Source organism: Halictus rubicundus, chromosome 2 (assembly GCF_050948215.1).
Source record: "Halictus rubicundus isolate RS-2024b chromosome 2, iyHalRubi1_principal, whole genome shotgun sequence".
Lineage (NCBI taxonomy): Eukaryota > Metazoa > Arthropoda > Insecta > Hymenoptera > Halictidae > Halictus > Halictus rubicundus.
In genome coordinates, this window is record NC_135150.1 from 16,493,179 (window position 1) to 16,507,999 (window position 14,821).

Genomic DNA, 14,821 nt, shown 5'->3' on the forward strand with positions numbered 1-14,821 from the left:
GGGGCTGGGCGTGTCCGGATGGGCGGAGTCGCGACATGCGCGGTGTACGGCAGGCCGCACATGGGAACCAGTTCGGATTGGTGGGTTGCAGGATCGGCCGGCGATCTCCCAATTGTTGTGTCTGGTTTAGGTGTGACGGTGGTGCCATAGTCGCCAATGGAGCGCTGGTATCCACGAGGGAACGTCGGCCAGTGGTGGAGTCTGCGGTTCCATCCACGGTGTTTCTTTCGGATCGGAGCGGGAGAAGTGGGCGTGTCGACGAGGGGGAACGGCGGGGACGCACGAGGATGCCCGAGCGGCTGTTCCAGGTGCGTTGGCGCGAGCGAGAGGGAAGACGGAAGGTCGGCGGGGCTGAGCGGGGCAGCGCCGAGCAGAGCGGAGCAAAGCGTGGCGGAGCGTATTGGTGCGAGTGAGACGGGGACGGGCCGGGCAGGTCAAAGAGAGAGGGCAGGCGGCTCGTAAACGCCGAAATCGGCCGAGTTGCTCCTCGGCGGGAGCCCAGTCCTTGCTCTCAGTCCCGCTGTGAACGCAGCAAGGAACGCCACGGATGTTTCACCCTCCTTGTACGGTGCGTTGGAGACGTTGACGTGAGTCGTGCCCGTCATCGTCGTCGTCTTCCGTTTGCCACGACCGGACGCACACAGGAACCACACGCCACGCAGTCGGTCGTTTCCGAGCGGGTTCGCGGCGGACGTTAATTTGCGGGTACACACGCCGGGTCGTGTCCCAGGCCGTCGGTTCGTTTTCAAAGTTCAAAGTCGCGCCGTACAGAGACAGTTATCGCTAGTGCATCCGTCCAGATTGGGATTTTGGAGCGGTACACACCGATCGCAGCGAGCAGTTACGCGCAGTGGCTTATCTTATCGGTGTCACGTTTCAGAACACATGGACTCGGTGCACGTATTCCGTGGCGGCCAGTGAACACGGGCAGTGTATTCGCATAGACAGTGTAGCCGTTCAGTGATAGAGTGCGCGACATTCCTTCGAACTATCCGCAAAACATTTCATTGGGATTAGCAGAGCGAGCGCGTTCGATCGAATCCCGAAGCGTTCCGCGCGAGACATGGTCGTTGCGTCTCCGGTGGTAGAAGGTTGAACAGCAGCTCGTACCCAGTCGATCGCACGATGATGAACGCTTTCCTGGACGGCGTGTCCTCGCACCCGCACCACCTAGCCAGTCTCGGCATCAAGCTGTCGCCCGGCGGGGCCAGTACCTCCGGTGGGTCCTCGGATGCTGGCGCAGGTGTCCAGCCGGCCCCCGGCGAGGCTCCTTCGCAGCAGCACCACCACTTCCACCCCCAGGGTTACCCGCCCCATCATCCCCATCCGGCGTCGCACATGGCGCCGCACATGGGACACCACATGAGCCATCATCCCGGATACGCGGCTCGCGACTTTCTCCTCAGGAGGGAACACGAGTTCAACGCGACCGCGAACCCCACCACCCCCGAGAGCGGTCTCGGACTGTTCACCCCGTTGCACCACGACGGCACCGCCGCCACCATGCAGCAATTCCCTCATCATCCGAGCCAGCATCCCCTGGCCGCCAGCCACTATCCCGGACACTATCCCCAGGACTCGAGGCTGCCGCCCCATCATCAGTACCTCGGCGCTCCTCATCTAACACCCGCCTCCATACACCACCAACAGCATCCGGCTGTGAGCCATCCGAGCCACCATCCCCATGGCGCGTTCCTCAGGTACATGAGGAGCAACGGGACCGGCGGCGGCGCGACCGGCGCCGTCGCCGGCGGCCAACGCCAGGAGATGTCCTGCATGTGGGTGGACCAGGACGCGCCCGGACCCGGAAGGAAGCTGTGCGGCAAACTCTTCAACTCCCTCCACGACATCGTGACGCACCTAACCGTCGAACACGTGGGCGGACCCGAGTGCACCACGCACGCGTGCTTCTGGCAGGGATGCTCGCGGAACGGCAGAGCCTTCAAGGCCAAATACAAGCTCGTCAATCACATCAGGGTGCACACCGGCGAGAAACCGTTCCCCTGCCCGTTCCCCGGATGCGGCAAGGTGTTCGCCAGGTCCGAGAACCTCAAGATCCACAAGAGGACGCATACCGGTGAGTAACCCTCTTCTAGAAGCTAGCTTAAGCGGTAGAAGTGCTCCCAGAAACACGTGGACGTTGATGCAAGTCCGAGGCTATGACCCCGAAGAAGTTCTCCGATGCCGGTTGGACTATGTCCTAAGCATTTCATATCTAAAATGAGAGTTTAAGTGACGTTTAGAGACCCGGGTGCGTATAGCACGTTACTTCGCAATTTTTTAATGGTTTATGGACGAGGATTGATTAATAGCGACTTCGGTAGTGAACCTACAACTCACCCTCAGTAATGTAATTTAGTTCCGGTAGATAGAGTGATGAGACGTCCTCTGTTGATCTTTGGACATGTCCTTTGTGGATCAAAAGTTGAGCTCCGAAATTAGATCCAGGCTCTGGGAACCCAAGGCTGTTGTTTAGGACTTGTAGACCCATATATTCGAATTTCTACAAGCAAAGTCCGGGTCTGTTTGGACCCAGAGTATCAACATCGTTATTCAGTATCTGGCGAATTAATTAAATGAACAACTGCTGCACTAGGAAAAATATCTACAAGAACAGCTCCAAAGATGTGTTTTGAGAAATTGTAAACATCATCAATTATGTGGTTGTAAGAATAATAACTCTAAACATCATCAATTATACAGTTATGGGAATGGTTCGCCGTGCGAGGGTTAACCCCTTGGCTTGCATTATCGAGTCAGACTTGTGATGAAGATTCTGAACAGAGTCTAATAAATATGTATGTTATTAATTTCCTTTAAACCGAAATAAAATTCTATTTTGTTGTAATTGATACATAACCTCTGGAGAAAACATAGGCATACAATAAATATAAACTATCTTCCTTTTTTCTATGAAATTCTGAACGATGCAGAATTTCTGATCTTTATAATCACAAGATAAATAGTAGTACAAGGGGTTAATTACTCTATGGTGTAGAATATTTCTTGAAGAGCCCATGGCCGTGTTTCGAAATGAGTATTAGACAAAACTTTGGAGAATAATTTAGCGCGTAGGTGTCCATTTAAATTCGAATTTCTGCAAACAAACTTTTTAATTGTACTCCCAACCATAATAACGCTGGAGAATCCTAAAATCGAAGTTTCAAGGGATGTTTCAATAAAGGTATAAACATTGACTTAAAGTTGAGTTTGAACAAGTCCACTCCTCGGACCTAAGCGAAAACAACGAAGAACATTTTAATTGCACTTCGAGATTAAGTCTTCAAGGGATGGCCTGTAAGACGGACACTTGGGCGTCGCTTCGAGTTCGAGCGTTCCCGGGTAAAATCACGAAAAAAGAGCCGTTTAATTGCCCGCTGATTCACGATACCGTCCAGAGGATTCCAGTGTCACGCTCGAAAATTACAAACCATTCCGGAGCGAGTTAAGGCTCGCAATATCGGGTCCACGGAGGTTAATCTTCCCATCTCATCAAGCCGGTGGGCCCTAGGCCCCCCCTGCGCCTTGCGATATCTTCTTTCAAGCGGGCAGCAGGCCCGAGGAATGCCACGAATTCCCTCGAACTCGCGTCCGAGGCCCGTTTAAACCCTGTCACTCACTGATCTGAATCAGCCCGGAGGCTGGTTTCCACGAACGAACGAACGAGCGAACGGGGGCCCGCTGACATGTTCAACACCATAACCGAACCGTTCCTAGGATCCTCGAACGGCTAGATCCTAGAAATTTCGCAGCGCGTCACCGACAGATCTCACGCTCCCCGTGCCCGCGGTCCCCGAGGTAGCTCCCGAGCAATTTCGGGGACCGATTCCGGGCCAGTCCGAGTCTCCGCGAAATTCGTCGGCTTCGAGGAAGGGATGGATAAACAAGTCCCGCGTTCTTCATTCGCTTGCCCCCCTCCCCGTCCCCCGGGAATATCCGCTGCACGGGGCCCGTTTTCGGTCGACGAAACGCCCCCGGCGCCTCGAGCCGTTTCAATATAATCAACCGGCTGTTTACGATGACAAGAATTTTTCGGGACGCAATTAAGAAATTACCGGGCCATATATCGTGGCGTTTTATGCCCGCGTCCCCGCGCGCGGACAATGTATTCACGTGGTTGCACGGGGCCCCGGGTCCCGAGAGGGGCCCGCCGTTCCCATTGCCCGACGCGACGGACAGACGCCAGGCGTCCGAAGATATCCGGGCCCCATGCTCCGAGGAGATTCCATTCGGGACAGTCCGCTACTAATTTCACCGTGTAGTTTTATTGTCAGAGCCGGTCTTCTCGGTGGCGCGCGCGAGATTCATCGGGGCCCTTTCTCCTTTTTTCGATTTCCCGTCCCTGTCCAACGAGAATCCGGAGACCCACACCGCGCACTCGCGCGATTCCGTTTTAACGGCGACAGTAAAAACCGGGGGACCCGTAAATCCATTAGCTTGTACATCTGTCGCTCTCTCGCGCGTCCTCGGACGTTAAACGACAGTGTTTAGCGGCGCGATTCCGCTCTCGACCGTTCGATTTGCATTTCTATGCCGGGCCGGGAGAGGGTGAAAGAGAGAGAGAGAGAGAGAGAGAGAGAGAGAGAGTACGTTTCTGCTTTACAAGCTAGTTACACGGACAGCCTCGCGGAAAATCGAGGCGACGCGCCGCGTCCCGCGGTGATCTACGCCGATCTTTGCCGCCTCTGGTTTTAATAAGCCCGTAATCGATATAAATCAACACCGCGCCGAGACCGACGTTTCCCTCGGCCGTTTCATCGGCACTGCGGAAAAACGAGAACGCAATTTCGTGCCCAGGCGGTTAATCACTTCGAACGATGAAATCGCTCGCCGGTCCTAGGTTTGTTTCCGTTCACACGGACCTGCAACCGTCAACCAGCCACCCTTTGTACCCGGGGCTGTGTGTGCCGGCCGCGATTAAGCTGCGATTCCAAGGAAAGAACCCGTCTTCGCGTACCCACCTCCCGAGGAAAGTTAGCGGCAACTGCTTTTGATGGAGGATCCTGGAAAAGTTGGAGAGTTTGCTCTCCAGGGAAATTGGTACAGCTTTGCTTTATTTAACCCTTGCGGGCCAACTTGTTCCCTCTCACTTCAGAACTTCCTGCGGAATGATACACATTCGATTGAGCCCGTGCGAAAGTGGTGTCAGTATTTTCCAAGTAATATCATTTTAGGCTGCGTAAGACAAACGTCACGTTTTTCCGTCATTTCGACGGTACTGTATCTTATAGAATTTTTACTTAGAGTTCATCAATAGACTGCGGATTTTATGCATTTACGACAAAGCTGAGTAGGTGTAATTTAAAACAGTATCCACCATATTAAACATATTAACACATTCGCGACCGGCAAATTTTTTCCGCTTCTAATACTGAGTACCGGCGAAAATAATAAAATTCTGAAGCTGGTTGCCGCAAACTTGTATCGCTAAAGCAAGGATTAATTAATTTATTAAACTAATTAATAATTTAAATTTAAATCCAATCCCATTAATGCGCCTAATGTTGCCGCATTCAGAAACGAAAATTGCAGGACGTGAATTCACGTCAGCGGTCGCGAATGTGTTAAGAAAGAAAATAAATTTCTATTTCACTTCAGCTTGTTGCAGTTCAGGAAATTTTTATTTTGCATAAACATCCGCAGTCTATTCATCATTGTCCAGTGATTTCTTGACTTGTGGTATTTTTGCAGTAGACGGCTCAGTTATTTTTCCATAGGTAGCGCTGCCATAGGTAGAACAGTTGTAGTTGTTCCTATGTGTCATATAATTGTAGCATTTTTATGACTCTAATGAGTATGTCAAAATTGATTACATCTGGGCCTGTTATTAGGGGTAATACACACATTAGAGGTTCCATAGGTCATTCTTTGCTTCCTAGAATTTGACGATAGAAAAATACCAAAAAGTCTACATTATCAACAGATTATGGTTGCATCCGTGACATCATACAACGCTCTTCGTACCGAAGGAAACCGATGATCGTCGTCCGCAAAGGTTCAAAAGAATCCTAAATATTCAATACCGGAAATAATATAACACTGCAGGTTATAGTCCCGGAAATAAGAATAACAACGAATAAGATTAAATTTTAATAGTGAAATAAAACGCATAAATAAGTTCAGAGTGTTTGCCTCCAAAATCTTCTTGAAAATATAACTCGATGCAATAGAGTCCAACAAATGAACATTGACAATAATTTTGTGATACTTACAGATATTCACATGAAGAACATATATTAAATAACATACCACAATATTGAAGAGCATACCTTAAATGTACGCCTTGTATGTACGTATTGTATTCGTAACAGTTTGCCGTCGCAAAGATTAATTGTTCCTTTCCAAATACGGGAAAAAACACACGCAAGCGACTGTAATTGTTGGCAAATGTTTGTACATTGTCAGTCCACGCCATTCCGACGTGTGATCTGCCGCCATCTTGGGGGTGATGCCACCTCGTTCGGTCTTCGGAAAATGTCTCCTCGCTCGGGAAGCTTTCCGAATCGAATAGATCAGGATCCCAGCGAAACGTTGGGCAATGTTTGCAATGTTTGCAATGTTTGACAATGTTTGCCGGCATAAGGAATTTTTGATCGAGTGTCGTAGGGGGCGGCAGAGCGGGCAGAGGAATCAATTAAAATCCATTTAGCAGCGTGTCGGCGAACGAGAGAAACCCTCCAGCAACCCCTTTCTGGATAAATTGGCATTTTCAAAAAAAGCGCTCCACGCACGGGTTGACGCTTTGTTTCCGGGCGTTCCCCGTTCACGCGCTCGTACGCTCACGATGCCCCTTTATTGCCTCTCTTCTCTCTGTTTCTCGGTTTCCCCAGCTTCTCTCTCTCTCTCTCTCTCTCTCTCTCTCTCTCTCTCCCTTCCTTTCTCTCTCTTATCCACCCTGCGTTTCAGCGTTCGCGCGACGCACAATAGCGATCCGACAGGAATTCTTTGTTTTATCAAAAACGCGAGGACAAATATTTTGGCTCGCGCGAATTAACCGGTGTTTCGTAACAGCCCGTCGTCAAGGCAAATATATCCCATCGATCGCTCGAGACCCTTTGTGTTGAAAAACTCGAATTTATATATCGAATAAATTGAAATTTCCGTGCTCGTTCGACCACTCCATTGTCCTTAGCCGGTGCCCAATAAGCAGGTTAATTTACCTAATCGAATTTCAACCGAGGCATTCGAGAACCCACATGATTTATCCGTTTTCTGCTCTAACTTTTCATTCCCGTACTTCACGTGCGTTTCGGTTCTCTCCAGAAATAAAAATAATTGTTATGAAATTGACTTTATCTTTTCTCCCACGATTAGCGATGTCAGAAACATCTTTCCATAGGGAAATGTTCGAATAAGGTTCTTCATTCGCGACTTAAACAAATCTAGGCTTACCGTTATTATAAAGCAACAAATTCTTGAGTCATTTGTAAGGATTTAATCATCATTCAGTAATATAATTGCAATGTAATTTTAGCGTGGAATTTTATTGGGTTCTATAGAAAATTTACTTAATTTCGGTTTTTTATTCGGTTTTTTTTTAAATTATCGGTTTTATATTTTAGAATTATTGAAACTATAAAAATACATTTATGGAAAATAGTGGAATAAATTTCCTTATCCGAGCATTTATCATATTGAAAATGACGGACAATCTCGATTTTAGGGTTGCTATTTTTATAAGGCAATATTTACCAGATACTGTTAATGCTTGGCAGGTTTAGTGTTAAGAAATGACTGACTGTTTTGACTTGCAACCATCTTTACATTAACACTACCGACAAAGTCAAAATTACTGGTTCCCAATTTTTTCTTTTACAATTACTGAAGTTATAAAAATGTTTTCATCAGAAATTTTTGAACGAACTTCTTCACTGAAGCACATATTAAAAGTTGTGTGAATGGGCACAGTCTTGTCACTGTTACAAAGCAATATACGTCAGTCGCAATTATTGCTCGGTAGATCCAGTGTTAAATTGTTGTATCTTTATTTTCGGGCAGATTCGAATCATTCTAGGAAGGTGTTTGAATGGTTTGTTCGATGGCAAGGAGCATTTCTCACGGAAAATTTTCAATCGGCCGGTTACACCACCGTAGAAGCCATTTACCCGCACGGTCCCCTTCCTGTATCTTCGTCGACACGCTCGCCCCTACTTAACGCTTATTCCACAACAACCCCCTTTCCGACTCATCCGGTATCATCCCCTTATTCTACGCGTCTCTAACCCTCCGAAAATCCTGGCCAATGGCGCGCGAGCCGTTGGGGGAGACCATTGTCAAACCGACCAATCGTCAACGTTCTCGCGAACGACGCACATGCGAGAGAGGATCGTCCTGAACGTGTTACAACGCTATTCTTTCGGATTCTTTCCCTTTTTTCCCTCTCTCTCTCTCTCTCTCTATCTCTTGTCTCATCCTCGTTCGGCACGCAGGCCAAGGTGGGGGACTCTTTATAATGCATATCAATTTATGCCTAATGGCTAACGCTGTTACGAATCGGGTCGCATCTGCGGATTAACAGGACACGTCTCCCGGTCCTGTTCGAAACGCGTGCTCAATTGTTCCGCCCCCGAGAAACCGATCTTCCCGAATTAAAACAGATCTGTGACCCCCAACTGTTCCGGAGCTTGAACCTTTTCAACCCAATGCGAATCTTATCTCAGAAAAAATTCATGGAAATTCGTGGTTCAAAGTCCAGTAAAATTTCTCTGTGAAACACAACGTGGAAAATAGTTTGTTAAAAGTTTAACCGAGTCCATGTGATTCGCGTGATTAAAAAATCTGTATGTAGACCTGAAGTGCACTGACAAGGGACGAAGTGTAATTTTAGGTTCAGGCTAAAGCGCAATTTGACTGTGAAGTCTGCAAGGATAAAACTAGTCTCGTTTCAAAGCTTCGAGCTTCTACTTTTATCAGCCGTCATTCGTTTTTGCCGAAGACAATCTTCCATGACGTGACAGGTGGAAAATGCTAAGACAAGTTTTTTCTCGAAAATCAACTGGAACGTCTCTAAAAACATTAAACAATTTTTTCCGTAAATAAATCTTCCGTAGATTCGAAGATTGAACTCTTCTCTTCGCGATGACATACAAAAAACGTAATACGTGATATATTTTAGTCGGTTTTATTGTCTACCGAAGGTGTACAGCCATCTTTACAGTGGCATCGGGTACACCCGTCATTTATGTTCCATGAAGCAGTGAAAAAAATTCGTACATCAATTCTGAAGGGGTTGTAGTAAGGGGGAGGCTTCAATCTCCAAATCTGTGAAAAATTCATCCACGAAAAAAATGTTTTCAATGTTCTTACGGAGGTTTCAGTTTGTAGAATTTTGTGGGAAAAATGGGTGTTCGGGTACTGAACTGCTAAAAATTGTTACATCGTGTAAAAATATCTTCGAGGAAAATGAACAACGGCGTGCGAAAGTAGAATGTTCGAGCTTTAAACTAAGTCCAAATTTACGATTATACGATTGTTTCTCTTTTTTACGAATTTCAAACAGCTTACAAGAGAATTAAGTTCTAACTGGAATATAGTGTTTTGTAAGAAACCAAGAGGTTACGCGAAGGCAAAAGAGGATAACAAATTTTTTAAATTGTTCACGTATGTCAGGGACGGTGCAAGCAACGCAGGGAAACCTAAGATATGCGAGAATAGTCGGGACGAAATGTTTAGAAAAATCCAGTCCACAGTGGCAGGATCAGTTTGTAAGTCGGGCAGCGCGGCGTATTCGGGATGGGCGAAAAAGCGGAATCTGGAGTGACAGAGGAAGCGAAAGAAAGAATGGGTCGGGGCGGAGAAAAACGAGGAAACGGTGCCAGGAAGTGCGAGACGATATTTGCTCGGGCAGCCACCGGCAGGAAATCGACGACGATCGACAATGCCGTAAAGCTCCGGAGTCCGTTCCGGGGAACATTGTAAGTCTCCGGGTAACTAATGGCGGCGGGCCGTGCGATCGGAATCGAGATGCATGATCGGATTTATGCGAGACCAATATGGAGGGCCCGTGGCATTATTGCGATAAGCCCGTGACGTCGACAGAAACACGCTGGAGCCACGGCTCGAAATCGGGTCTCCGCGTAAAGCGCTTACAAATTATTTCGTCGATAAACTTTCCACGATACCGCACCGTCCTAGCGTAACACGGCCAATATATAATCGCGATAGCCATCGACCGAACAACCGCTAAATCCTTCAAACACAACCACGCCGAAAAATCCCATAATTTAAATTCGAACCCCCTAACTTTCAGGTTTGGACGCTTAGGAAATCGCGCCACTGCGATTAGCATTCGGCAATTGTACAATCAATTTAACGTTCCGGACAACCAACCTTTTCAGAAATCCAGAAACGTTTGAATCATCGGGCCGTCGAATGATCCGGTTACGCTTGGAATCACATTTGTTAAAAATATTAAGTTGTTCTAAAAGTTTGTGTAGTTTTTAATCAGTGTGACAGAGTTTGGAAAATGAGATATTAAAATATACTCGCGGTTTTTGACAATTTTAAGCACATTGGGAAATTATTGGGGAAACCTAAAAAAAAAAAAATAGATAAAAAAGCAGTATGAAATATTGAACTATTGAAATATTGAAACGAGTATATTTGGGTATACTATTAAAAAGGGGATATTAGGTTACCCCAAATATTGAAATATTGAAATATTTGGGATAACCTAATATTTTGATCAATATATTTAACAGTAAATATAATTTTTTAATTTCATGTGCTTCTTTAGAAGGCAAAACAAGGCTTAGAATTCTCGTCGACATTTTTACGAATTCCTTAGTTATCTATAATTAGCGGAGACAATTGAATCCACTGTAAGAAGCTTAAATTTTGTCGAATCGCGCTCGTAGATATTTGCAACTTTAAAAATTAAAATTCGAATAACCGAAATATTGTAGGTATGGGAGTTCGAACGTATGAAACGAGAGTTCCTCCGACAGCCGGGGTCCGTTTTCGAGAAAGGGTTACAATGATCGTCACGTGACACAAAATCTGTATCTGGTGATAGTCGTACCGACGACTTCTCGAAATCTCTCGGCCGGGAAGATCGATCGAGCGACAGAGGCCGCGCAACTCTCGATCCGATCGAGGGCCCCCCGATCACGGAGATAAAACTCCGTGGAAGAAGCATCCCGACGGGCAACAACGCGCGCGCAATATTCTTCGCGCTTTCGAGCATGATCGATCGCCGTGCGCGTTTAACGTCGTCGCGCGTTAAGTTTCGACACACCCGGCTATTATAGAATTGTTCAATACTTTCAATTATCTCGGCTGCAAATCGACGCGGCGAAGTCACGGCTCTCGATCGAGAGCCGTTTCGCTTCTATCGACGATCGAAATTCTCGCGAGGACGAGAGGTAACTTTCTCGAACGAAAGTCGTTCGCCTAATTTAGCGTCGACGGATTTTAAATATTCATAACGTCTCTCGGTCAGCGGACAAAAACTCCGGCTATTTTGTTTTCGAAATGGAATAGAAGCGGTAATTATTCGAATATTCATGCTTTCACGTCTGCCGGACTGCAAACGCTATAAAGTTTTATAAGATTTTTACGAGGCTCAAGAAGAACGCGTTGTTGAGAAAGACAATAAAATTCTTTACGCTGAGATTCCGCATAATTTTTTGGTTTTATGCCTGTCCGAAATCCGGAATTTGCTGAGCTCGATCTGACGTTTTCCTGAAATTCTTTGGTCGGCTCCGTATATTTTTTAACAGCAAGTGGATTCATGAATCAGGAGTAATATAATACAACAATTTCTGTTGAGATTATTATTTTCAATATGGTACAAGAAACTTGTCAACCTTTTCGGTGCGTTTTGCAAATGTAGTTGTTTGTACCACCACTGGCAAAACCACTAGAAAATATTCGATCAATATTTTGAACATGACTGTTAAACAAATTATTTTGGGCGTATATAAAAAATGAATAATAGTATACTAAATAAGTTAGAGAAATATCGTGTAAAAGGTGATATTTTTAGAAAATGGTAATCAAAATAGGAATTGTTTCGTTTTCTGCTAAATATTAAATAACAAGCTGTTTATCTGTCTGAGAAAATTATAAAGAAATCTCAGTAGTGTCACAAAGTAATACAACACTTTTTAACATTTCTACCGGTGAAGTTGACAATAAGCATTGCCATAAAAATGTGCCGAATGCATGGGGGCAATTAAACCCTCCCATAAATCAGTGTCTAATTTGCTCACGCTGCGATAAAATAAATACAGGGTTTTCTCGATATATGTCCAAAACACGGGTCTAGCCAGGGACATATATCGGGCAGGAGATACTATTTTGATGCACGCCGAACCTAGAAAAGGACAGCGAAGCTTTAAAGGCCTCGGTTAATTACCCCTCATGGGATATACTCCGCTACAGTGGGGATAGGGACTTTTATCGGCTAGGCATTTGTGACATAAATCGAGTAAAGACTGTACATTCATTTTTACATTACTATTTTCTTGACATAGGAGAGAGTAGCTAAATTTGAATCCTAAGTTGCACCCCCAAGTATTTTGAAAAGGAAAAATATTTCAAGAATTTATGACAGTATTACTTGATTAGAAATTATGCTTTGAATCTGGTTGGGCATATCAACAACAAGACAAATATTTGCAATGTTACCAGTGGTTCTAATCTGCCCTATGACGTGTTGTTTCGTTGCGTTGACTTTCGTAAATACGAATGAAAAAGTTGAAAATATGAATGATAACAACGATAGACGTATGATTCGGTATAATTTTCGCGAGGGGTAGTAGAACGAACGGCGGTGTTTTCGATGAGGCGACAGCGAGGCGTCCGTATGAATTGTCACCGCGGGAAACGGCGGGGAAAAGCCGAAGGATAAGCCTTGCGGGTCGATAAGGACGAGAGATGGTCGTTCGCGCGTGCACCTCGAAAACCAGCCGCCAATAAAAAACCAGCCCGGGTTGGTGTTTATGCGGCGGCTTTGTTGTTTCGCCGCCCACACCTTCATCGATCGGGCCCCGACACCTTGTGCTCGCTCATCTTCGACAGCGAGGAACACGGCCGGAAATGCGTGCTATAGGATCCGTCGCGACGGAAAAACGGGTCCTTCAGCTGACAGGACTTCACTCTCTTTCTCTCTCTCTCTCTCTCTCTCTCTCTCTCTCTCTCTCTCTCTCTCTCTCTCTCGCGAAATCGCAGATGCAGAATCGCGATAGCCTCGATCGGGTATACGTTCAATTTATTCTCGCTCCGCGACTGCAAGTAACCGCGTTGAAAATAATTAAACGGTCAGCTGGTCGGGCAAGTTTATCACCGGCCGTTCCGCGATCCAAAAGCTGTCCTGTAAATTACACGCCCCGGAATATTTCTGCGGTACAGATACACCGTGCTCCCTCAGGGACCCCTTGACTTCTCCGTGCTTCTGCGTTCTTCTTCGACGTGCATCTCCTTTTAACACGATCAAAAAGTTGTTTCGGAAGACTGCGTAGATACACCTTCACCTGGCAGTGCAAGTCCTTTATTAATAGAATGCGGATTATTATGAATTTACGACGAAAGATTAGGTGTAACTTAAAACGGTGAAAACATTAGACGAATTTAAAAATACTGTTGTATTATTGTCGTCGTATTAAGCGTATTCGGAATGAAAATAATTTTGTATTTCACTGCAGTCTGTTGCAATTCAAGTAGAAAATTTGTACCGTGCATAAAAATCTGCATCTTTATTGAATCTTGCAGTATGTAAGTCTCGAGTATGTGATTCTTATTGTACGTTGTCAGAAATTCTTCTTGTCCCAAGGAACAGGATAGAGATAGTAATGTCTCGAAATATTAATCTTTGTTGATGAGGACTTTTTCCTAGCACCATGCTATCATGAAAACTTTTAACTACATTACGTATAATCTTGATAGTGTATGATACAGTGAAAAGTGTTCTTGATGTGAATAAAATTAGACGTGCTGCTGGATTGTTTTTGTGAACATTCTGTACACTATTTTGTATAACGTAATTACTAGACTGCAGATTTTATGCATTGAAGATCCAGGTCAGATAAAATACGAAACTGTCAAGGTATTAGAAGAATTCAAGGGTATTATTACATAATGTTCAACTGATTAAATTTATTAAGAGAAGAAAGATGTAATTCTGAAATTGACGTACCACCGATACATCGTTCCAAATCAACCAAAACTATAGGGACACCATCCCAAAAATCTATTTTACGCCAGGTTCTCGATGTCCATAAAAACGTCAATTCGCGGTAAACATCCGCAATGACGGTAGCAATTTTGAGCGAGCTGATCCCGGTGTTCGTAAGAATCGTTTCCTGGGAGCTGTTCAAGATTGGACGGCGTCTCATTCCCGAATCAATAATAAGCCGAGAGCGCACCACGCGACCGGACACGCGTCCTGTTTCCTTCTGGAGGGCGTGGATTTGCGAACGCTGCGGCACGGTAGCGGGGTCATTAAAAGAGGATTCATGCGTTCGAATCAGCGGGCTCTGTTCTTGCTGCACCGCGAGCGCCCTCGGGCCGGCCCGCTCCGGCCCGCGCCGGGTATATTATTTGAAACTGATTTAGACTGAAAGATTTGTTGCAAAAGCAAGCTGCCGAGAGTGGGCAGGCCCAGTCGTAGCCGCTGGCACTCTCTCTCGGACCCGTCGTAACCGTCCTAACCGCTTCGGAGTGTACGCCCTTCAACCTGTCGATGGACCCTGTCCGCGAGCGAGGCTAAAATCCGACGGCTCTATCCTGCCGCATAGCAATTACCTCGCACAGTCGACCCTTCACTTCGCTAACTATTTTCACCTATTAATTAGAAACACGCTCAAGCCTCTGCTCTTTC

At 46.0% G+C, this 14,821-nt stretch overlaps 1 protein-coding gene across 1 annotated transcript in view; it reads left to right on the plus strand.

Moving 5' to 3' along the window:
• The first annotated feature begins 721 nt into the window (after positions 1-721).
• Positions 722-14,821, plus strand: part of LOC143362698 (uncharacterized) — a 53,055-nt gene continuing 38,955 nt past the window's right edge. Inside the window, exon 1 of the mRNA XM_076803083.1 lies at positions 722-2,077. Coding sequence (XP_076659198.1) covers positions 1,126-2,077 — 952 coding nt within the window. The 5' untranslated portion in view covers positions 722-1,125. The remainder of the gene's footprint in view (positions 2,078-14,821) is intronic.